Source organism: Prunus persica, chromosome G6 (assembly GCF_000346465.2).
Source record: "Prunus persica cultivar Lovell chromosome G6, Prunus_persica_NCBIv2, whole genome shotgun sequence".
In the NCBI taxonomy this organism is placed as follows: domain Eukaryota; kingdom Viridiplantae; phylum Streptophyta; class Magnoliopsida; order Rosales; family Rosaceae; genus Prunus; species Prunus persica.
In genome coordinates, this window is record NC_034014.1 from 4,637,992 (window position 1) to 4,663,101 (window position 25,110).

Sequence of the window (25,110 nt, forward strand, 5' to 3'; positions counted from 1 at the left end):
AGTTAACTTAATTTATAAGATGTGTAAACAAAATAAAAAGTTTATTAAGTTATCCTACATATTATATTAATTTGATTAAGCTTAAAATGAGGTTAAGGAGTGCATAAATTAAGTTTTTTTTTTTAAAGGGCCTAGACGAGCGGGGCCGTGAGTGAGGTGATGGTTTCAAATCCTAAGCCGAAGTCTTATCCAATTCAAGAGCAGGCCAGACCGGACTTTGACCCATCATGCCTCGAGCTACCCACTTCGACCAATGGACTTAGGGCCAAATGATGATCCCTACTTCTAGACTTGGTATATTGTGAATGCTAAAGTTAAGATGTATACAAAAACCGTAATAGAATTTTACAAAAATGAATACAAATTTACCTTTGGAGAATTTAGAGTTAGAGTGTACATTGGATTGAAACTTTTATTCAAATTCTAAAAGTTTCTGTTATTATCGAACATCCAAGTATCCGCACAAAGACTAATCGATATTTTGACCTCTTCTAGAATCTTTTACTTATGTTAATAATCATAACCATAAATGTTTAAGGTAATTTATCTTTGACATTACGCCGCAATGTTACGATCACATATGAAAGAGTTTTTCTAATAGTTTGCAACTTATAGAGTGCAGTGTTGAAAGAGAGAACTTGGGAAGAATATATCAAGCTAGTGTAGAAAAGAGCAAGAAGGATACTTCTTCTCCTGTCGTCTCCATCAATTGTATAATTTGTTCAGCCAGTGGACTGTTTGTTGAGATGTCTCACTCAATATTCAACCTTTGGACTAGTCCCCCTCTTATCTTTTATTAGGGAAGAGATCAATCATATATATATATATATATATATATATATATCATTATGTAAGAGTATTTCCGCACCACCAACCAGTCCTAAACCAGAGAATAGCAGATCAGTATGTCATAAATAAAAAAGCCAAAAAATAAAAATAAAAAAAACCCGGACTTTAAATAAAATTCAAAGCCCCACCGAAAGTTCAACGCTCAGATCTATCTCCTAACTTCTTCTATCATATTCCTCAGGGCTCAGAGCACTTGTTTTTTTATTTTCTACTTTTATAATTCATCGAGATGACAAGAGATAGAAACATAGGGGTGGCCGTCGATTTCTCAAAGGGAAGCAAGATTGCTCTGAAATGGGCTATCAATAATCTGGCTCATGAAAAGGGTGACACCTTGTATGCTATCCATGTCAAGCCCTCTCAGGGCGATGAGAGCCGCAACCTTCTTTGGTCCACCACCGGATCACGTACTTTACTTATACATCATATCTTATTAATTTACTAAGCTTTATTATATGTTCTGGATGATGTGTTCGGATTTTTTCAGCTCGGAATGTGTATGTATGCAGCTCTGATTCCATTGGAGGAGTTCCGTCAAAAAGCGGTGATGGAGAACTATGAAGTCGAGGTCGATCCGGAGGTCTTGGACTTGCTTGACACTGCACACAGGCAGAAACATGTATGTTATCAGACTGTTAATCGATCAACGATTTAAATTGATGATAATTTGACACGATAACTTATCAGACTGTTTGACGAGAGAACATTTAAGTATGATTCGTACACTGAATTTGTGTGAATTGATTTTAGGTGACGGTGGTGGCAAAGCTTTACTGGGGTGATGCGAGAGAGAAACTTTGTGGGGCAGTCGAAGATCTAAAGCTTGACTGCTTGGTCCTTGGAAGCAGGGGACTTGGTACCATCCAAAGGTATATTTACAGCCAATACATCAAATTCAAACACTTGATGGTTAGTATTAAATAATTATTTGTGCTTTGTTGAATTTAGGGTGCTGCTGGGAAGTGTGTCCAGCTACGTTATGGCAAATGCAACCTGCGCCGTCACCATTGTCAAGGATCACAGTGCTTAATTAATTAAGATTGTACAATAAACATAGCTTGTGTTGTGTTTCTTTCAGCTTAAGACCAGTCAGATTGAGACTTGTGATCAATGTGATAGTGGTACCGCTACATCTACATGTTAATTTTATATGCAAAGTTTCAAGGATGTATTCCATAAGTTTATTTATATCTATCTGTTGATGAAGTGCAATAAGGACAATCGTTGAAATCAATAATAAAGTTCCTTTGTTTTAAGGATTATTCATGCAAAACCTTTCGCTCAATTGGAAATTGTTTAACAATTATCCACAATTTCGTTTCTTTTTTACTTAACAAATTACGATTTTTCTGCCCATTTTCAATGACTAATTTTTAAAGAAATTTTTTTGGTATGGATAATTCTTCATTCTTGAAGAATGATCTCAAGTATAGGCGGTTCCAATCGTTGAAATATACTCAAAAAAGAATGTAAGCACTTTTTTTACCATATGGACATCCTTAACATTTAAAAAAAGTCATGTTAGTTAACAACTTTTTTGAATCAAGATAATGATGATGGGTCTCTATCTCATTTAATTCAAACTCATCAATTTAATCTTCCAAGCGTGACACCTAAATCTTATAAAAAGTTAGCCGTATAACATTAGGGACATGATGTCATTGCTTGGGACTAACTAGCCCCAGCAAAAAGGATAAGATACTATATTAGATGTACCGAAAAGCAATGTATCAAAACCCAGAAAAAAGCAACCAAAAAATAAAATAAAATTGCAATGTATCAAAGTGACAATTAGCCTTTTTTTTTGATGAGATAGGGGGGACAAACTCCAAAAAGAAACGACAACTAACTAGTACAGATTAAGCGAAGTCTAACAACACCTAAAAAATCATCCTTCAAGAAAAAGCTAACCCAAGCAGAGGCCTCATCCAAATAACTAACCCCCAAATCCAAGTTAAAACTCCAGTTAACCATATGATCAGTTAGCCATGTTCTTCTGAAATAGTGTAAATGCCTCCTAGTTCAATGGATACAATTATAACAAAACAATGCCAGAAAAAATTTATTTTAGCGCCATATTTTTAATAGAAATGAGAGCCATCTATTATAAGGTAGATAAAAAGTTTTGATCTCTCTTACAATTGTACTGTTAAATAAAACGGAAGTTGATAAATAATCAACAAGTCGTTGTAGTATAGTGGTAAGTATTCCCGCCTGTCACGCGGGTGACCCGGGTTCGATCCCCGGCAACGGCGCAATTTTTTTGCTTTTTTCAAACTTTTTTTTCCCCCAACCACTCTCACGTGTCTTTGGCTTTGCTTCATCCCCTTCCTTCGTTCCTTGTCTGAAAAAACACGTTACCCCAGAAAAGAGAAAACACACGCTACTCTCAGTTCCAATTTCAAGCTTCAAAGCCACGTTTTCCATTATATCGCTACAAAACAAAACAACCCAACGTCCTATTATTTCTTCAAAAACGGAGAAAACATTACAAAAAATGTTTTCTCCGTTTTCATTTCCACCGCCGCCGCCGCCACAAAAACCGCGAAGACGGAAATGTCCGACGTCTCACGCCGTCTAACAACCACGACGCGCATACACATAATGGCCTTAGACGGCATCGTTAACGTCAACTCACTCTTCTCCTTCGCGATCTTCGTCGGCCTCAATTGGTACCCCACCACCGACCCCGCCGCCATGCTCATCGGCTCCGACAAGGCTTGCGCCGCCCGGGCCGACTCGGCCGAGGGTCTCATTGCTTTCCACGTGTACTCCTTCAGCTCCTTCCTCTTCTCCAGCCTAGTCGCCCTCGCTCTCAAGCAAGCCATCAAGATCAGCCGAGCCGCCGGCCACGACGGCGGCTACGGGTACCACGTCCGTGGCACCAACATGGGTAATTTGAACAGGGTCGCTTTGCGGGTCGGGACGTTGGTTTCGGCTTTCGGGTCGGTTTTTGGATGTGGGTTTTTGATGATGGCTCTGGTGGACTTGGTTCAGATCAAATTGGGGAGGTTGGGTTGTGGGAGTTTCTACACTTTGGCTGCAATTGGTCCTCTGGTGACTTTGGTTCCTCTGGCCCTCGTCATCTATGTGTTTCTTGTGCTACACGCTTTTACTCGATAGAAAAGTATAAATCCATGAAAAGGGAAGTTGAATTTATATTTTTTATCTGTAGAGACAAATTGTTCATATATGAATTTATTAAGGCTTGAAATTTGGATTGTTGGGTAGGCCAAAATGAATATATGAAGTCAATGGATGTTGCTTCTGTGACAAGGTTCGTATTTCTTCATAAACAATCTTTCGAGATTGCCAATTTGTATAGGATCTACTTCTCTTGTACATTTAGTCTTGTAGGTGGCCATGTGCAGATGCCATTTGAATCAGAAACAGAGGAAAAGAGTTCTCGAAGATTTGTTCTTTCTTTTTCTTCTTGTTGTACACTTTGTATAGTTGTAAATTTTACTTTAGTATACTTCTTCAATGGCGAAGGATTCAGTTACTGTGTTGAACTTTCGGCGTCTTTGTTGCATCGTCTTGGTGTTCTGTGCGTGGTCATTTATCTCATTCATTTACTGGTGCCATTACTATGGTCCAGGCTACTCTCTATACCAAAAAATGGAGCTGAAGCAAAACCAAATCAATGACCTCCTTGCATTCCCTTCTGCATGGAATCAGCTTGCTTTTTCCTCAAAACCGCCTCCGAAGCTTCTTAAAATTGCTCTGTTTGTCAAGAAATGGCCTCATAGATCTCAAGCAGGAGGGCTTGAAAGGCATGCCTTGACCCTCCACCTTGCACTTGCCAAAAGGGGTCATGAGCTTCACATCTTTACCACTTCTTCAAATTCCTCCTTCCCAAGGTACCCGATAAGCAATTTGTATTTTCACCTCTCAAAACCAACTGCTGCTGGGTATCTGGACCAAGCTCTGGTTTGGAAGCTGTTTCAAACTCAAAACTCAACAGGAAGGCCTTTTGATGTGATCCACACTGAAAGTGTCGGCCTCTTGCATACTCGATCACGTAACCAGACAAACCTGGCTGTTACTTGGCATGGGATTGCATATGAGACTATCCATTCTGACGTCATACAAGAACTTTTGCGCAGCCCTGAAGAACCACAGGGATCTGCATTGACTGAAAGAACTATGAAGGTTATTGAAGAGGTGAGGTTTTTCCCCAGTTATGCTCACCATGTTGCTACCAGTGACCATGTTGGAGATGTACTCAAGAGGATTTACATGCTCCCGGATGATCGTGTTCACATTATTCTTAACGGTGTCGATGAGGATATTTTCAAGCCAGACATTGCCAAGGGGAATGACTTTAAGAAAAAATTTGGGGTACCTGAATCCAGGACACTGGTTTTGGGAATGGCTGGAAGGTTGGTAAAGGATAAAGGGCACCCCTTGATGTTTGAGGCTTTGAAACAAATGCTCAAGGAAAATGAAGCATTTCGGCAAAGTATTGTGGTTCTGGTTGCTGGTAATGGTCCTTGGGGTGCTAGGTACAGAGATCTTGGAACTAATGTACTTGTTTTGGGGCCACTGGAACAAGCTCAGCTTGCTGAGTTCTATAACGCAGTCGATATTTTTGTGAACCCGACTCTACGCGCTCAGGGATTGGATCATACTTTGTTAGAAGCAATGCTCTCCGGGAAGCCAGTAATGGCAACAAGGCTTGCCAGCATTACAGGTTCTGTGGTTGTTGGCACAGAAGTGGGATATACATTTTCACCAACAATAACTACACTAAAGACGACCCTCTATAGAGTTTGGAAAGATGGCAGAGGAGACTTAAAGCAGAAAGGCCAGGCAGCAAGGCAGAGAGGTTTGCAATTGTTCACTGCTACCAAAATGGCTGCTGCTTATGAAAGGCTTTTCCTTTGCATATCCAATGATGAGAACAGAGGGGAGAACTATTGTCAATATCAGATTCCATGACACTAACTTAATTAGCAGATCATTCATATATCTCTAGTCCCCAAGGATGATTATGGTATCAGACTACAACATTGTGAAAGTTCAGAGAACCAGCTAGTGTAGAAAAATTTTCTTGAAGATGAACTAGAGCCTTGTCACCGGATTTTCGGCGTTAGAGTCAAGCTGTTCTTGGGCTGAAGATCCAATCTGTATTGAAGCTGTAAGTATCTTTGACAATTTCCATATGCATTAAATTGGCTGATTGGCCAAGGATAGCTACTGTGCAGGTTCTTTATGACATTTTTTTTGTTCTCTGCTCAAATTCCATGTATCCTCTTACTCTCTTGAAGGAAAAAAAAAGTTTGAGTTTTGCTTGACCAGCAACTACGAAAACTTCTAATCTAATGGAGATGCAATTAGTCTTCAAGGGTAGCATTTCTTAGCAAAACACCATAATCCCTAAACCCATCATAATGAGAAAACACATTGCACAAGAAACCAGAGTCACGTCAAGCATATATGTTCATAATAGAAGAGCAAGAAGCTCATACCATTAGCCTGCACGACATCGCAGGCTTTAATTTAACAGGAAAAAAAAAAAAAAAAAAACTTTTAAACTCAATATAGAAACGTAGTCCAGTAGAGAGTAGTAAGAACTCAACATTTCGGAAACTCAGAACTTCTTGGTAAAACTCCAAAGAAACAGTTGACCATACCGACATAAAAGCTTTGCAATTCCTGCTCAGCATTTTTTGCAGCCAATGCCCACATCAGCCACTTATTTATATTACACTTCTTCCATACTTAAAAAACCTAAGCCTCATGAATACCTGCAAAATGAAAGTACATAAGGTCTGCTTACATCAGCTACTTTCAGACACAATGCTAAAAGACATTCTGATTGAAATAAGATGTCAAAATAAAAAGAGCAATCCATTTGGAGAAATGGATATAAAAGTGAATATACCTTGAATAATAGATGAAGAATTCATACAGCCAGGCAAGGAAAGGTCCTAATAATAGAGCGAACCTGCAAAAGCACAAGTCAGAAGTTCAGGGACTGATCAACTCTACAACATCACTCTATATGCTACCCAACTTACTATCAATGTCATCTGTAATAGAAATACCTTGCCACCAATTTCCTCGGGCAGCACTGTTCGAATTGCTTCCATTTGGATCATCTTCTCCCCCATCTTTCTTGAACTAATTCAATCATAAGTAAGTAACAGAATCAGTTTCTCACATCATTTTTATCAGTTAATCATGCTGATACTATCAATATCACAGCAGTCTATGTATTATGTTGATGATCAACTTATCAAGACTCACTATAGGGTAGGATCCAGAGGCATGGGTACTTGGGGACTGGGAATACACCTCTTGCCCACCATAGTAAAGAGATGAACTTAGATAACATGGTTCTGCTCTTTCTTCCTGAAGAACTGAACTGCGGTCCTTGTTGGGTAAGCTATAGCGTGCACCTTCGCTACTTATAGCTATATGATTTAAGAAAACGCAAAGGTCGAGGCAATAAGCTTTCAGTATCCAACATTTAAGAGGTTCTTGAGAATTACAAAAGAAGCATATGATAATGGTAGAGAATGCAGGGAATCTGATGACCATGGAAGCTAGTTGTAGCAGTTGATTAAATGGAAAAGTTCTAAGAACTTAAACCCCACTCAAAGTAGCGTGGTTGCTAGTTAAACAAGCTTTCTTCTCAGTTAGGAGCAATACATCAAAATGGTCATTTTCCACTTCAAAAAGAAAAGAAGTAAATTGTAAGAAATTATATTAATTCGGCATAAATGATCAAAATTAAGAGAGGGTCTTTGTCAAGAAACCTTGAGACATGGTTGAATATAAACACAGAATAAGAAGAGAAAAATAATGAAGCTAAATTAGCAATTCAGCTTGATACAAACCTGGACAACCTTGCTTGGTGTTCCATGCATGATTTCCCAAGGACTGTTTTTGCCAATATTCTGTCAGCTCAGAGCTTGAAGAGTTCCTTCCTACCACCTAAAATCAGGATAAATAAGTCAGATACAGGAAGACGAATCCAACAAAGTAAAAGTCTATGTTTCTAAGTGATCAGGACACTTCACTGCACAAAGCACTTTCAAGGACACTCATTTTTCTACCCACTTCCACTAATCTCTATGTTGTATTATGTTGTATTATATTTTCAGTCTCAGAAGACTTGTCTATTCTCTATGTTGTATTATATTTTCCTAGACAAATAGAATCCATGAAGAAAACTGCTATGCAAGAACTATGAGGAACAAATTGTTCTTTCTCTTTGGGCTATTTTCTCGATATAATTCCGTTAAAGAATCCGTCACCCACCTCCGGTTCAAGAACAAGCAGGGAACGCTTGGCCACAACATGAAACACTTCACTGCAACTTCAAGGAACTTGACCAAACCATAATAACTTTCTTCCCCCACCACCACACACCACCACCCCACCACCCCCCCGGCGGGTGAATTTTCAATTCTCTATTATAAAGTTCACAAAAGTTTATCATAAAAAAGAAACCCAAATTCATCTTCACCCAATTTCTCTGCTTTTAAAAGCAGCTTCCTGGCAGAAGCCACTTATGCTATGCAGAACAAGCAGACAGCATAAATATGAATTGAGTAGAATCAGATATACCTGAGATGGAGGTGGAAAAATAGATGCAAAAATCCCAGTAGACGACTTGGGTGGTGGCTCCTTGACACCAAAGAGATCAGCAGTCAATGAGGAAGCTGCGCTACCCTGCTTCTTAGCACTCTCCATTTTATTTCCTTTCTTTCTCTGAGTCAACTCAAAAAGCCACTCCAAACAAAAGCACTCTCCAAAAAAGCAGTTCCCAAGAAAAACCCAGTTGATGAAACAAAGCAAAGCAGCAGATAAGATTTTGCGGAGGTAGAAAACTAGAAAAGCAGAGCACGTGATGAAGATCATACACTATCGGAAGCCAAATTTATATTGGTAGTTCTACAAAAGACGGCACTGCAGGTAGTGCCCGCCCATGTAACACCATCACCAATATAAAACACACCCCCTTTTCATGCAAACAACATTTATTTCCCTTTTCCCATCAAAGATTTGGAACTTCCCTTGCGGTTTCCTCAGATATTCCTGTTCGCCTTGATATAATACAATCATCTTTTCCCTACACACGTAACGGATAAGTGCCACGTGGGCTCCACATGTCCTTCCCACATGGACTAATTGGGGAGTGCCACGTTTTTCGTAGATGGAAGATTGAATAGATTGATATCATATGTTTATATTTTATGGTTATATCAAAGGGTATCGAAGCTTTAACAGATCCTAATTCTAATTCGTAACTCTTAACTCTCTTTTACCACTTGAGCTAAAGACACCGTCCGTGTATTTTCCGTGTTGATATGATGCACTCATAATTGTGGAGTATCTTCATCTCATCTCTCTCTAGCTCTCATGCCTATGCATAGACTTCTACTTCATCTCCCTAGCCAATGGCCTATTGTGTCATTGATTTTTGTGGGATATATAAGTTGAAGACTAAGGTGAGAGGTAAAGAGAAATGAACGTTAAAGCTTCTGATCCCACCAAGAGGATAAAAAGATAAGGTTTCCTCTGTCGGATGTGCTTCAAGTAGTGCTTGGTCCAACATTCTCTCCCTTTTAATATCAATGTACTATTACCCACCCGTCCTTATGTAGGACCATAGCTAGTGAAGAATGAGAAAATGATATGCGTAATATCTAGTTGTATACAACCGGTGACAGGAAAGTTTTTTTCTCGTAAAATTGAGATATGTACGACATTGGAAAAATATTCGAAAAACATGATATGTGACGAATAGAAAAGGGCAGAATTATGTGAACATGATTGTAGATGAAATTTAGTTTTGTTTGATTGTGGATTTGGTTTGAAGTGGTTCTCTTTGGATTAAGTGGGATGCTTACGACAAAGGTGGTACAATTATTGGTTTGAAATTGAATAGGTTTGATTTTTAATTTAAAAGCTTGTAGGTCTTTTGGATTTCTTCACCAAATTTTACCCTTGCTTTTGGTCCTTACTGTTTGGAATGTACAATGCGGGATTAAGCGACGGTATCCAACAACTTTTTACTACTACTGTAAAGCCAACACTAAAGTCATAAAAAATAAAATAAATCTTTAAATATAAACAAATTAACCCCCACTAACTACACAATAATAGTTACTAGCTTCTCTGCATGCGCTTCTGCGCCTGCGAGAGGTTTTTTTTAAAAAAAATTTAAATTTATTTTAGAATTAAAAAAGATAATGGATAGTTGTATTCCATAAAAATAGGATCCATTATCTGAATTTTTTTTTAATTTTAATTTTTTTAATATGAAAAATTGTGAATTTACCATATTATCCTCATTTAATTAATAATTTTAATTCTTAATGTTTGCATTAACCAAGGGCATTTTCTGGTATTTTGAATGTTTCACCATTCTCTGCCTTTTGCTTTATATATATAGATAAAAAGATATATTTAGTGATATACCCATTTTTAGCACTAATATTATAAATAAATCCTACACCATTGAATTTCTATAAACAAACTCAAAAAAAATCCTAAAAATAACAACTGGCCTTATTGAATTTAATATTGATTATTAAATTACTTTGATGACCTATTGAGTGTTTTAGGCATTTTTTTGAGATTTTGGGGTTGGGCTTGTTTTAAGAAATTAATGACAATTTTGTAATTTATAAGAAGTTAAAAGCCTCTTTGTTATGTTGTAAATGAGTTTTGGATGTGTTTCTAAAGTCTATTTCATATGGAGTATTTTTATAATTTGAGCTCCTAGAAAAAATTATAGAGTGATACTATATCACTACATCGGCAAGTAATACTCCCACTCAAAATCTAACATGTGTCAAATTTAAAAAAATAATTGTATTGTTTTCCTAGTTGTACTTTGTCTTCCAACTTTATCCAGATCCCATTGTAGCAGTGTCTCACCCAGATCCCATTGGCAATCTGCCTTCCATGCACTACCGCCCCTTGGCTGCAGTCCCCCCTCCATGAATACCAACATCAAACAACACCACCCAAAAAGTGGTTGATAAAATTAACAGAAAAAGGAAAAAAATAACTGATTTACTTGGTTGCCCATAACATCCATCATTACCTTTCTTTCAGTAGTGGGTTGTCAACTTATCATCATAGGAGATGGTTTTGAAGATTTCTGATTTGCACTTATATATATTCAAGATTTTTGGCTTTTTCTTAATGCGTTTAACTTTTTTACTGAGAATGAGAGGCTGGGAAAGAGGCGTTGGAGATGTTGGATGAGAAGGGAGAGAGAGGCTGGGGTCGGTGGCGAGGGAAAAGAGAAGACAACTTGGTGGTGAGGGAGAAGCGAAGCACAGGTAAGACGGTGGGAGAGGGGTTAGGTCTAACTAATGTTGAAGGGTAAACTTGGAAGACAAAGTTAGGTGTAATTGTTTTTTTATTTTCTTTTAAAATTAATACGTGTTAAATTTTGAGTGGGAGTATCACCCGCTAACGTGGTGATACCGTATCATTCTATAATTTTTTCCTATATTAAGTATAATAATGAATCTCCCTTATAAAAATAGAATAAAAAACACTACAATAATAATTTAAAAAGTAACTGAAACTAAGTGCAAAAGAAGAGTAGTGGTTTTTGACATGTTTAGTTACTTTGAATAGAAAGGGAAAGAAGTAGGAATTATTCTCATTCCAGCATCTACTTTCAATAAAAGAATCAAAAGACGTGTGCACCTTTTGGTAAGTCGGTGGAGTTAACCTTTTGGTAAGTTGGTGGAGTTCACCTAGGATTCATTAAAAAAATATCTGATTAGTCGTTTAATTTTTTTTTTAATTATATAGAGGTAATAGTCTAAACTACTCTAAACTACGGAAAGAGAAATGTAAATTTGAGTGCAAGATATACAAGTAATAGTCTAAGTTGCTTAAAGGGGAACGTGAATTTGAGTGCAAGAGAACGAAGACATAGTGTATCTTTTAGCAAACTACTTTTACAGGAAAAGTCAATATCGTGCAGTTTAAACCCGAACCGTTTTGCGTGGCATTGGCAACGAAAACTATAATACATGTTTTTCTTTGGCCTGAGAAATATTTGTTCTGTGTTTTTTGGGGCCAAATGGTTTCTTGCAGTCAAAACTGGAGGCAAAACCAAACCACCGGTTTATACCATACTATTTGAGCATTTAAACTTTCACGATTCCATTGTCTTCCTCGCTAAATTTGGTCTTTGCACGGTAAAGCAACAGTGTGTTTCGCCACCTAAAAATCCTGACGGCGCCTTAAGCTTCCCTAGACATTGGCTGTGCCAAGAAATACAGGGTACAAAATTCACCTTCACTCATACCAGTTAATGTACATGCTCATCAACGGCGACACAGGCAAGTCTAACAGTTCACATGGCTAGAAGAACATTTTGCAGCACATGACAAGTTACGTTTCAAGAGCTCCGAACTTCGATGCTCTAAAGAAGAATAGCAATTTTACGTTCCAACCTCCTCCAATGAAGTGAGAAATGAATTGAAGACCTGGAACCAAATAAACTTCAATTGGGACGATGACAATAAGAGAATCAATATAACATGCGTGTGGTGCATGCTAAGTTCTACAAAAAAGGCATGAAGCACAGATTGCAAGCCTCAGCAGCGCACACCAAATATCTCTTCCGGAGGATCATACACATGCTGTTCAGGAAAGAGCTCCTCAAAGTCTTGCTTGACTCTGTTTCTCAAAAGGGGGTGTGGTAGAAGCCCCTTCAACAAAATACGGAATGGTAGCTCCTCTGGTGGATCTGGAGAGTTCTTCATGTCTTCATATATGTTCATTGCATCGGCAGGAGAACCAGAGCTCAAAAAACCCCTAATAACTTCTGTATATGTTTGAGAATCAGGGAATAGATCCTCCTTTTTCATGCCGTCCCACAGCAGCATAACATCATCCATTTTCTTAGATCTTGCTAATGAAATGATTAAGTCTTTATACAGATAGACATCAGGATTGTACCAATCTTGCTTTCGAATCACATTAAACACCTGAAAATTAACTGAGTGGCTTGTAAGCCCAATCAAAAATTGGAGAAAGAAAAATAAAACTCAATAGTCAATTTAAACAAAAGTTGAAAAGTCAATTGAAACAAAAATCACAATGGTGGAAATCTAGAAGGAATTGCATTCGAAATAATGAGCTAAATCCATTTTTTTCTCACGCGTTCTGAGAAACAAGTTTGCAAACCACAGCATGCTATAATTTGTATTCTGAGAAACAATTAAAATGAAAACACCATCTGTGCATGGGAAAGAGTTTGGGTTGAACCTGAGCGCTTGAAGGAAATAATAAACCCAAAATGTGAATACAAACTACTCTTGTTTCTCACTTTCATATGGCAATGTGGTCTTCTCTGAGTCATTGTTCATATGGTAATCTTGAGAATGAGATTTCAACAACATTTAACAATTACTAGCTATTTCCAAATCCAAAAAGCAATCTTAACATCTATAACTACAAGTGAAAAGTTAAGGCCGATTTAACCATACGAAAAAGATGGAATTGACCTAAAAAAGGACCCTCTCCAATCCAACTTTACCATACACCACGAGCTTGCATTGCTCACAGAAATACAACCCAGCAAAACTAATACTAAAGCTAAGTTGACGAAGTGGCTTACATCAGGAACAGAAAAGTGATAATGCTTCTTAAACTGTTAAACATTAGCTAAGCATATTCAAGGTGTCCAAGAGCGCACATTACTTTTGGGCATTTAATCAAACACATAACCAGCACCCACTGAGATCCTTTCCACGACAATTCTATACTAGCAATACTTAAGTGGATTTACATAGCACAGGTTATATACCCAAGAATGAAAATTTCAGAACAACCCAGAAGAGCAAATGCAAAAAGACACTAGATTTAAGCACAGAAGAGTACCTTAATTGCCAAATTGACCTCTTCTTGACGCTCAAGCTCAGTGAGAACAGCAATCAAATCCATCTTCAAGAGTCTCAAAACATGGTTCTTTATAAACTTGCCAAGCTTCTCTTCGTCATCCTTGAACCGCTTCAAACCCGATATCACATAAAGCGCTTCTTTGCCAATCAGCTTCTTGCCCCTCCAAAGCGGTCCTCTCGGCCTCCCATCGTGGTATAGCCTAAACCCACAAATGGGTTTCGACGACTCGATTTCTGATTCTGGAATTCTGAATTTTCGAAGCAGTGGGGTCTCTTGGGTGGTTGTTCTTTTTAGGCCACGAAGGAGTATCGAGGAGAAAATTGCGAACTTTGATCTTGAAAATGCACGAGTCGCCATTAGAAGTATAATGAAAGAGACGAGTTGATCAATGAGATTGATAAGGCTTTGTTTGGCAGATGAGAAACTACCCCTAGTTCTACACAGAGGGGTTTAGGCGTAGGGCTTTAGCTTAACAGTCGAAGATGAGAGAAGCTCTCATGAGTGAAGGGTATAATTGGATTTCACAACTGAAAATAAATAAATAAATAAAACACTTGCTGGGTTTTCAAGGTAAGTACCACACATTGTGCTTGCGCAGACCTTAACTGTAATGTGTTTTTTTTTTTTTTGCTTAAGTGCAATTTATTGTAAAACTAATGTCAATTAAAGTAGAAACCTTTTTTAATACAAACGTACAATCTAAATTACTCTAATTTATGGGAAGAGGGATTCGAACTTGGGTGCAAGAGGACAGAGCTCACTGCTCTGGCCTGGTCTAATCCAAGTTTGCAATTAAAGCAGTAACTAATAAACTTAAAAACTAGCAATTAGCATTCACTAATCCAAACTTTTCTCCTCATTCAAAGACTGAAGGAAATTAAGGATCAATCTGGAATTTGGGAAAATGTTGGTCATTCAAGTGGACTTTGCTAGGCCAACATTTAAACGGCATTTTGTTTTGGTGCAAGGCATTTTCTATATTCTACTTTCTTTCTTCATCAGTGTCTTTGCGCAATAATAAGCTCATAGTGAGAAAGACATAGGAAAAGCACACATAACTGAAGATTTCCATGCTTGGCTATTGTTGAATGCTAAAACAAGAAGGAAAAAAAAAACCTTAAAGCGGGCAATGACAAGGAATCTTTAAGCATCGTATTTTCTTCCCAGTAAGCTGAATGAAGCCTCTTTAAAAGGCATACTAACACATTTGGAAATGTTAGGTCTCTTTACTCATTATTTTAGGTACTGTGTACACAACAATTGGACTTCTAACACTATGAGTACCATCAGACCAAACCAGTGAAGCAGAAACTCGCAATTCATATGGCAAACCACTTCCAGCAACTGTTACGTCAAAAGTCTTCTCCTCGTTCAAGGACGCGAAGGAAATAACTTCTGGCACCACCTTGATGTCAACTTTGGCATTAGGAGACATAATGGCCTTGTAAGTGGAGTTTGCAAGGCCAACATTTTTAACTGTTCTGTGAAATTTTACCGTAAAAGGTTCCACTGCTGCAACTTTAGCTCCCATTGAAGGGTAATTAAGATCCACTGGAGATCCTTTTTCAGAACCTGTAGGGCAACTGCTGTTGTCTCCTGATATAAGCCTCACCATGCTTTCTTCATATTTCATGCATAGCAAATTTACGTAGTCTTCTTTAAACACTTCATACACAAGCCCGGGGTCTATTGCTTTTACAGGATTGATATGTCCGGATCCATAAGCAAATTCACCACTGGAAATGTTGCTGTTGGTCTCATTCATGGGCCAAGCTACAAGCACAGAAAAGGTTTGGTGGTAGTATCATACTTTTAAAGTTCAAAATAATACTATTGAAGGAATATCTGTTATGAAGACAATACCAGTAGTCATAATAGATGATTTGATGGCTGCAGGAGACCAATCAGGGTGGAAGGTTTTAACATATGCAGCTACAGCAGTGGCGTGGGGGCAAGCCATGGAGGTTCCAGTCATTATGTTGTATTTAACACGCCTCATGTCTTGCGGAATTGAGATAGAAGCATTAGGTGAATATGCAGCCAAAATTTCTACCCCCGGGGCACTTATATCTGGCTGAAACACATAGGAGCTTAAATGTTATGCATCTCTACGAACATGTAAAATAACTGTAAGTGATCAGAAACATGAACCTTGATAATATCGGGTAAAATGAGATTCGGTCCACGAGCAGACAAGGAGGCAACAATAGGTGCAACCAGATCTTTTATGACTTCACTTTTTAATATGTTTGCTTGAGGATCTCTACAAGAAAGGCATTCAATCCTTTAATGAAAATAATCATCATGAGGCAATTGCCTTATCAGTATCCAAAAGAATCTATACCTGGTGGAGTTCATGTAGGACATGACCTCATTATACTCTGCGTTGTTTAAAGTTGACGCAGGTAATGGGAGAACAAAAGAAGCATCATCAATATTGATGTAATTGGTTAAAATTGAACCCAGTGCACCAACTTTATAGGCCTCAGAAACTCCACTAGTGTATCGATCACATAGCACAATCTTCCCCTTCACCAAATCACTGTCCAAGCAACCTTGTTCACAACTTCTGCAATGCAACAAGTCAGTACTCTAGCATCTTGTTATTTCCTTCATAAATTTCACAGTAAAAAAAGGACAGGGGTACAAGAATTACCCGGCACTTTTTTCTGTGCAGTTCCTTGAAACATCTTTGCCATGTATCAGAGGAAAGCTTGTTCCATTTAATCCGAAAGTGTTGACAGAGTTTCCCTGTTTGTGTGAACACCATTGAAAAGTAAATAACATATGAAATATACAAGTTTATCTTTAAATCTTTTATTTTGAGGAGGAAGTCAATTGTACGTACAACTAGTGTCCTTCCATCTCCAAGAACAACCTTGTCAATAATCCGACGGTCCATGCTACTTGCTCCAACTGTAAGCATCCATGGAGCTACACTTGACACAGTAGCACCTGAAGGACCATTGTTGCCGGCAGAGTTTGATGTTAGTATCCCTTTCTCCATTGCGTGAAAAGCACCAATTGCAATAGGGTCCTCGTCGAAATCTCTTATGGCAGTAAATGAAACTGAAATTGTAATAATGTCAACTCCATCAGCAATAGCATCGTCAAAAGCACCCAAGGTATTGTGTGCACTGCACGATTTTTCACGGGAGCACACTTTATACACTGCAATTCTTGCAGCGGGAACACCTCCTCTTGCAGTTCCTTGTGCTAGTCCATAAAAGCTTACATCCTTTACAGCATTCCCTGCTGCTGTTGAGGCAGTGTGGGTTCCATGACCCCATTCATCCCTTGCTGACTCTGTTAAGTAATATCGTGCTCCAATGACCTTGCTGTAAAAAGAACATTTTTTTCATTGTTAATAAAACCTTAGTAGTTTATACATACTGGCATTGATTTCAGTGATTTAGTAGTCTGAACCCAAAGTATTAAGTTGCCATGCTTTCACATGAATAGTGCGGTTGTATAATTTTTCACAAGAGCATTGAAACACCAAGAACGTGCCTATGTCGAAGGGTGCCAACACCATAGAGAGTGTGGTCAAAGAGGACCAACACCAAGAGTTAAGAGAGGTTCAATATGGGTGAGAGTGACCGCAAATTGTGGTTTTCTTAAAGAGTGCCAGAACTCAAGAGTGCAAAAGTGGAAAAGGGTGAGATTTTCAGGTCTCTCCCACTGTTGTAAAGAAATTTTCTGAACTGTGTAAATATGTGTGATATTTCCCTTTTCCTCTGTTCTAATTTCTTGGCTAGTTAACCTATGTGATTTGTGCAGGTTTCTTTCATAACAATTGACATAATGGATCTCCAACTAGAGATTACTTTTTACTAGCAACTTTTATCACTAAAATGATGAATACTGAGGAAACATACTTGTTGCAAGTGAAATTTTTGCCACCTTCACAAGCACCTTTCCACTTCTTTGGAGGAGGACCAAAACCTTCATCTTTAAAGCTATCTGACTCCGGCCAAATTCCACTGTCAATCACACCAACAATAATATCTCCCTCAACACCGGCATTTCGCTTGACTTTCTCATTGAAACCCATAAAGTCCCAAGATCTTGTTGTTTGAAGTTGCAATGGTCTGCTTGGAAAGACAGAGACCACTTCCTTCATATCTGCAATGCACAGTTTATAAACGAGATAAATTCTCAAACCAAACCATATTACTCTTTTCCAAGGGCATAAGAAAGCGTCGCCAAGCACTCACTAGAAAGTTTTTCTCTTTCCTGGTCAGTGAGCTTGGCAGCAAATCCATTGAAACTCCTTTTGTAACTTCTTACCAACAAATTTTCAGCAGAACCACTACAGAGAGTAAGAGAAACAAGAATAAAAAACTATCTTATAACTTAAACGGAAAAATAAAGAGGTAACCTTAAAAATCACTTAGACTTCATACTTTTCCTGGACAACTCTTTGTAGAATACTAAGGTGGTGAGAAGATGGTGAGAAAACCCAATCAGGAAGTGATCCCAAGTACACAATATACACCTGCATCAGCATGATTGTATTCACACTCAAGAAGAAAAATAAAAATAAAACTAAAAATAATTGGCACTGATGAGGGAGTTCCCAATAAGATGAAATTTCTAATTTATTTGTTATAAATGGCAGATTGAATAGCATAGTTTTAATCTTCCTAGCCATCAAGCAAAAGAGAAGACTATTGTTTTACAACAAAGATGACTCTTACCTTTCTATCCTCAGAAGTTGCTTTGCAAAATAAACTCAGAGTGAGGATGAGAATTATGGAAGCATGATAAAACAGAAGAGCTCTATGCTTAGCCATTGTCAATTTCTCAAACACTTTGTGGGCAAGGTGAAGAGGACTTTATACTGGCCATCTCCACTAAGCATCCAGGATTTGTCTCCTTCCTTTTAAAAGTATTTGGTATTGCAGCTAACTTACACAATTCATTCCTAAACAACAATTCTAAATTCATAGAATGCCATGTACCTTCTATAAGTGTAAACAAATTGGGATGAGGATGAAGTCTCGCTGCTAATATTCTAAAGTCCTTGCTGCTCATTAGCTTAATCTTTTGGACAAAGTGTGTGGGTGGAGTGGTTGTCTAATATGGTATCAGAATTCTTTGCAAGTTCCACCAAGTGTGAGAGAGATATTTCCTTTTTTCTTTTTTAATCTTTATGGTATTTTCAATTTTTTTGATCTTTTTAGAAGTTGTAGTTTTTAACCTTGATTTCTGAATCAATTATATCATATGAGTGGTTGACATTGACTGCTGTCTCAAAAGATAAATATACACGTTATAACATGAGTGAATTGATAACATCACGTGACAGTGTGACAATCACACCAATAAATTTCTAAACATTCACGCTTCTCACGACACTACTCACTTCCACATTGAAATACATGTGAAGAAGTAAAACAATGAGTAAAATGAGGAGTGTGCTTTGAGCTATAAACCATCTACATCAACACAAGTCAACCAGTCATATAGTTTTTTAATAACGTCTTTTTAGCACTTCAAAGGTGCGCCCCTTAAAAATGCACTCTTCATATGGGAGAGGATAGAGTAAAGGAATGTAAGAAGTGATATTTGAAGTGCCAAAATAATTTTTTTATTATGTCCATAACACAATCAGTAAATATTTTTTTATTTATTTAAAAAGGATATTGATCCTGCATTTGCATAGCTGCAGTGTATACAACAATTGGGCTTCTAACACTGTGAGCACCATCAAACCAAACCAGCTGTGTAGAAACTTGTGATCCAAAAGGCACACCGCTTCCAGCCACAGTCACATCAAAAGCCTTCTCCTCATTCAAGGACTTGAAGGAAAGAATTTCAGGCACCACTTTGATCTCAACTTTGGAGTCTTGAAAGATTGTGGCCTTGTAACTGGAGTTTGCAAGGCCAACATTTTTAACTCTTCTATGAAATTTAACCGCGAAAGGATTCATTGGGGTAACTTTAGCTGCCATTGAAGGGTAGTTATGATCCAGTGGTGACCCTTTATCTGTAGGGCATGTGCTGTTATCACCTGATACAAGTCTAACTTTGCCTTCATCATATTTCATGCATAGCAACCTTATGTAGTCTTCTTTTGAAGCTTCATAAACTAGCCCCGGGTTTATAGCTTTTACCGGATTGATGTGTCCCGATCCATAAGCAAATTCACCAGTGGAAATGTTGCTCTTGGTGCTGGTATCATTCATGGGCCAAGCTACAAAACATAGAAAAATATTTGGCTGTAGTATCATATTTTTTAAAATTCAAAACTAACGTGACCTATCAAGCAATTGCTATTATGCAGACAATACCAGTAGTCATAAGGGATGATTTGATGGTGGCCGGAGACCAGTCAGGGTGGAAGCTTTTAACGTATGCAGCTACGCCAGCAGCATGGGGGCAAGCCATGGAGGTTCCAGACATGATCTTGTATTTTACATGCCTCTTGTCTTCAAACTCTGAGATGGAAGCATCAGGCGAATATGCAGCCAGAATTTGTACTCCTGGGGCACTTATATCCGGCTAAAACACATTAGAGTGCAAATGTTATTATTATCAGATCTATGCACGTAGAAGATAAATGTAGGTGACAAGGAACACCCATACCTTGATAATTTCCGGTAAAATTAGATTTGGTCCACGTGAAGAGAAGAAAGCGACATGAGGTGCAGCAGGATCTTTTATGTGTTCACTTTTTAGTATGGTTCCTTGAGGATCTCTATACAATTAGAAACGCATTTAATCATTTAGAGAAAGCAAACATGTTGAGACAATGCCCTTATGAGTATCCAAAAGAAACTATACCTAGTGGAGTTCATGTAGGACATCATCACACTATACTCTTTCGGGTGTAAAGCCGTCGCAGCTAATGGGAGAATCAAAGAAAGATCATCATCGTTGTAGAAATTAAGTACAACTGAACCTAGTGCGCCAGCTTTATACGCCTCAGGAATTGCACTAGTGTATCGATCACATAGCACAATCTTTCCCTTTACTAATTGACTGTCCAGGCAACCTTCTTTACAATATCTGCAATGCAACAAGTCAGACCCTAGAACCTTATTAGTTCACGTCTAGCGTTCGCAGTTAAAATACAATCAGTACGAAAATTACCCTGCGTCTTCCTCTGTGCAATTACTTGAAACATCTTTTCCATGTACCAGAGGGAAACTTGTTCCATTTAATGTAAAAGAGTTCACAGAATTCCCCTGTTTTGTATGAAGATATTAGAAAGTATATAACAGAAAATTGCAATGAAATACACAAGTTTATCGGCGAAGTTGATGAGACTTACAACTACTGTTGTACCCATTCCAAAAACAACTTTGTCAATGATCCGACGATCTATGCTACTTGCTGCAACTGTCAATATCCAGGGAGCTGGACTTGACACAGTACCATCTGAAGGACCATTGTTGCCGGCAGAGTTTGTGGTTAGTATCCCATTTTCCATTGCATGAAAAGCACCAATGGAAATAGCATCCCCATAGACATCTTCCATAAAACCAAGTCCAATTGAAATGGTAATAATGTCAACTCCATCATTAATAGCATCGTCAAAAGCGGCCAAAATATTGTGTGCCATGCACGTTGGAGCACAAACTTTATATGCTGCAATTCTCGCAGACGGTACTCCTCCTCTAGCAGTACCTTGTGCTAGTCCATAAAAGCTTGCATCCTTTACGCCATTCCCAGCTGCCGTTGAGGCAGTGTGGGTTCCATGACCTGTACCATCCCTTGCAGACTCTGCTGTGTAATATCGAGCTCCAATGAGTTTGCTGCAGAAAGATAATTATTGTTATTTTTATTGTGGCTACAACCTTAGTAAGTATTACTAGCAAAACCATTAGAAAAATTATGAAAATGGACAGACACAGGTATTTATAAAAGAATAGGTCTCTAAATTAGTTTCCTGTAATGAAACGGATACTAATGCTACCACAAGATTGATGAATATGGAGGGGCACCTACTTGTTGCAAGTGAAATTTTTGCCACCTTTACAAGCACCTTTCCACCTCTTAGGAGCAGGACCAAAACCTACATCTGTAAAGCTCTCTGATTCAGGCCAAATTCCACTATCAATTACACCAACAATAATGTCACTCTCAACAGTGGCATTTCGATTGATTTTCTCATCGAAACCCATAAAGTCCCAAGATCTTGTTGTTTGGAGTTGATATGTTCTGCTTGGAAAGACAGAGACCACTTCCTTCATGTCTGAAATGAGCAGTTTATAAGCATGATATAATCTCAAACCAAACCATATTACTACTGTGTAATGGGAAGGAAAAAAAAAAGAGTCATGGAAGCATTACTTGCAAGTTTTTCTCTTTCCTGGTCAGTGAGCTTGGCAGCGAATCCATTGAAACTCCGTTTGTAACTTCTCACTAATAAACTTTCAAGAGAACTGAGAGAGAGAGAGAGAGAGAGAGAGAGAGAGAGAGAGAGAGAGAGACATGTAAGAGCCCTATGACTTAAAAGACAAAAACAAAAGGTAACATTAAAGTTTTGCATAGACTACCTTCCCTGGATAACTCTCTGTAGAATACTGTGGTGGTGAGACAATGGAGAGTACACTCCATGAGGAAGTGATCCCAAGTACACAATAGAGACCTGCATCATCATGATCAAATATTCAGTCACATATAAATATAATAATCAATACTGCTGAAAATTTTCTTCATAAAATGGCATTTCCTTTTTATTTATTATCAATCGCAGATCAAGCGAAAGACCAAGAAGACTATTGTTTTACAACAAAGATGACTCCTACCTCTCTATCTTCAGAAGTGGCTTTGGACAATAAACTCATAGTTAGGATGAGAATGGTGAAGGCATGATAAAACAGAAGTGCTAAATGCTTAGCCATTGTTCAATTCTCTTAACGTTTCAGGACCAGGTGAAGAGTGCTTTATAGTGGGACTAAGGATGCAGTATCCCATCACCTCCACTAAGCATCCAGAATTTCTTTTCTTTCTTTTAAATTCACTTTTGGAATTACAGCTAACTTATAAAAGTTATTCCTTGACAAGAATTCTAAATTCATAGAGTGTTATGCACCTTCTACTACATATGTCAACAGATTGGCATTAGCATTGATTCCGGCTACTAGTATTTCTAAAGTTGTTGAAAAAGACTTGATTTCACTCTTCAGGATTATATACAATAACAGCAGTAAAACAACGATTCATTTGGATCGAATCGCTTAGGCAGGCAGCCATCATTATGGCATACCCATTATGTTTGTTGTAATATGTCTTTCCATCTAGGATTATATAAAATTGTTCAAATATTAAATGTGTTTTTCTGCAACAAGAAAGCATAAGTTGCTCCATGTATGGATGAGTAGATCATACCTGGTGATCACCAAATGCACACCAGCACATGACATATTATATTCCATGAAAGAAATGGTACTTTAATTTTTCATTTCTTTCAAATACAACTCATACCCAATTTAATGCTTCTCTGGAAATTTCAGACAACTATTTTCTGGGTTGCGAAGATTACACTTTTATTAGTCGAAGTTCGGGTCATTGGCCAACCTAGAACAAGAAACCACAGTGATTCCCCAACAGAAAAACAAGGAAATATGTGTAAGTATACAAAAATTCTATATTAAAATCTTAATAATGTTTTCAAATCAGAGTGTGTATAGAAAGACAGAATATCAGAAAAGGAAAAAGCCTGATGACAGAAAAAAAAAGAAAAGAAAAAAAGGGAAAATCCTAAATGCACAATGACCGTTGGATTTAATCTTTAAATAACAGTGGTTGATAACAGTTAAAAAAACTAAAGCCAAATTTGCTCAACTTTTTATTCATTCAAACACATTTAAAAACGTAAAACACTATTTCTCAAAGAGTTCCTCAAAAAATCGCTTTTTTTAATTTTATAATGGCAGATTGTATAGCCTTGTAATCTTACTAATGGTCATCAAGAAAAAGAGAAGACTTTGTTTTGCATCAGAAAAAAGATAAAAAAAGCACAAAAGATGCACAGGACTTTAGTTGAATTGAATTTCTCTACTTTTGTTTATTTCATCTAAAGCACTTTAAAAATGTAAATCTCATTGCTCATGTAACCATGTTCTGGTGCTCATGTTGAATATATGCATAAACAACATTTGGACTTCTAACACGGTGAGTCCCATCAGACCAAACCAGTGATCCAGACACTTGTGCTCCATCTGGCAAATCGCTTCTGGCAACGGTCACATCAAAATCCTTCTCCTCATCCAAGGACTGGAAAGAAAGGACTTCAGGCACTACTTTGATATCAGCATTCGAGTTCGAGAAGATTGTGGCCTTGTAAGTGGAGTTTGCAAGGCCAAATTTTTTTAACGCTTCTATGAAAATTAACCGAAAAAGGTTTCATTGGTTCAACTTTAGCTCCCATTGAAGGGTAATTGTGATCCTTTACATATCCTTGAGCAGAACCAGTAGGACATGTCCTGTTATCTCCTGATATGAGTCTAATGATGGACATATTTTATATTATATATTTAACCTCATTCTTAGTATATTTTGGTTAATATTTTGGAAGAATTTTGATACTTTGAATTATATTTTCAATATAGGACTTTCGACTCTCTCTGGAGCAAAACATAATCAAATTGAGGAATTTTGGAGTAATTCCAGTTGGAGGACGTTCTTGAGTCACTTAGCTTGATCGTATCAAAATTTCAGATTTTTCTTCAAAGCGGTTATTTTCTGGCAATAAAATAAAGGAGCAGTGCGCGGTGCTGGAATAGTGACGTGTTGGGCTTTTATTGCGTTTTTGGAGCCCAAGATGACCTCGGATGGGTTCGTGGCCTTCTAGAGAAGTGTTCAGAACATTTTTATCTTTAAAACAAGCTCTCTTGGGCCAGATTTGGAGGAGATTTGGGGCCAAAACGTGGCTGGGCAGATTTTAGGCAGATTCTCCTATTCCAATTTGGACTTTATTTCCTAGTATTATTTTATTTTAATTAGTTTCCTTGTGGGGATAGAAAAGGTGTACATTGGCAGCTAGGTTTTAAGGGGTATTTAAGCTCTTTCTCACAGGGAATTGAGGACTTCTGAATTACTTTTGAACTTTGTATTGTGGAGAGCAATTGCTAGGGTTTTGGGTTTTCACAACTTTCAGGTGTTTTCGTTCTTTTCTTCTTAATGATATTTTCTTACATTGGCAGCTAGGTTTTAAGGGGTATTTAAGCTCTTTCTCACAGGGAATTGAGGACTTCTGAATTACTTTTGAACTTTTAATTGCTTATGATGAGTGCATGCGTATTTTGAATTGTTAATCACTGTTTTAAACTATCTAATTGTCTTAATGCCTGATCACCATTAGGATCTTTAGAAAAGTAATTGGATGCAATTTTGGTCGGAAGGTTCCCTGAA

The 25,110-nt window shown here is 37.8% G+C and overlaps 7 protein-coding genes and 1 non-coding gene across 8 annotated transcripts; 4 read left to right on the forward strand and 4 right to left on the reverse strand.

The window, feature by feature from the left end:
* LOC18772360 (universal stress protein PHOS34) lies at positions 968–2,118 on the forward strand. Its single transcript, XM_007205983.2, has 4 exons — positions 968–1,256; positions 1,359–1,468; positions 1,600–1,718; positions 1,798–2,118. Exons 1-4 carry the CDS (start codon positions 1,079–1,081, stop codon positions 1,877–1,879), a joined length of 489 nt encoding a protein of 162 aa, XP_007206045.1. The 5' UTR covers positions 968–1,078; the 3' UTR covers positions 1,880–2,118.
* On the forward strand, positions 3,033–3,104 carry TRNAD-GUC. Its single transcript has one exon. It is a non-coding gene; the product is annotated as a tRNA-Asp (tRNA).
* LOC18772971 lies at positions 3,179–4,260 on the forward strand. Its single transcript, XM_007205896.2, has one exon. The coding sequence runs from the start codon at positions 3,406–3,408 to the stop codon at positions 3,970–3,972; it is 567 nt and encodes a 188-aa protein (XP_007205958.1). The 5' UTR covers positions 3,179–3,405; the 3' UTR covers positions 3,973–4,260.
* Positions 4,313–6,386, forward strand: LOC18772895. The gene has a single exon (XM_007207023.2). It carries the CDS (start codon positions 4,333–4,335, stop codon positions 5,788–5,790), a length of 1,458 nt encoding a protein of 485 aa, XP_007207085.1. The 5' UTR covers positions 4,313–4,332; the 3' UTR covers positions 5,791–6,386.
* Positions 6,226–8,957, reverse strand: LOC18773999. The gene is made up of 6 exons (XM_007207289.2): positions 8,428–8,957; positions 7,695–7,791; positions 7,102–7,268; positions 6,900–6,975; positions 6,737–6,799; positions 6,226–6,599 (listed from the first exon to the last, which is right to left on the reverse strand). Exons 1-5 carry the CDS (start codon positions 8,719–8,721, stop codon positions 6,783–6,785), a joined length of 651 nt encoding a protein of 216 aa, XP_007207351.1. The 5' UTR covers positions 8,722–8,957; the 3' UTR covers positions 6,226–6,599; positions 6,737–6,782.
* LOC18774251 (pentatricopeptide repeat-containing protein At3g46870) lies at positions 11,774–14,531 on the reverse strand. The gene is made up of 2 exons (XM_007205695.2): positions 13,723–14,531; positions 11,774–12,827 (listed from the first exon to the last, which is right to left on the reverse strand). The coding sequence occupies exons 1-2, from the start codon at positions 14,098–14,100 to the stop codon at positions 12,435–12,437; spliced, it is 771 nt and encodes a 256-aa protein (XP_007205757.1). The 5' UTR covers positions 14,101–14,531; the 3' UTR covers positions 11,774–12,434.
* Positions 14,869–19,161, reverse strand: LOC18772709 (subtilisin-like protease SBT4.4). Its single transcript, XM_020565086.1, has 10 exons — positions 18,444–19,161; positions 18,150–18,241; positions 17,961–18,055; positions 17,622–17,868; positions 16,592–17,081; positions 16,400–16,494; positions 16,088–16,312; positions 15,895–16,006; positions 15,607–15,817; positions 14,869–15,516 (listed from the first exon to the last, which is right to left on the reverse strand). The coding sequence occupies exons 1-10, from the start codon at positions 18,537–18,539 to the stop codon at positions 14,960–14,962; spliced, it is 2,220 nt and encodes a 739-aa protein (XP_020420675.1). The 5' UTR covers positions 18,540–19,161; the 3' UTR covers positions 14,869–14,959.
* Positions 19,327–23,600, reverse strand: LOC18775396 (subtilisin-like protease SBT4.3). Its single transcript, XM_007206742.2, has 10 exons — positions 23,240–23,600; positions 22,251–22,342; positions 22,045–22,136; positions 21,700–21,946; positions 21,023–21,506; positions 20,842–20,936; positions 20,533–20,757; positions 20,335–20,446; positions 20,040–20,250; positions 19,327–19,942 (listed from the first exon to the last, which is right to left on the reverse strand). The coding sequence occupies exons 1-10, from the start codon at positions 23,264–23,266 to the stop codon at positions 19,380–19,382; spliced, it is 2,148 nt and encodes a 715-aa protein (XP_007206804.2). The 5' UTR covers positions 23,267–23,600; the 3' UTR covers positions 19,327–19,379.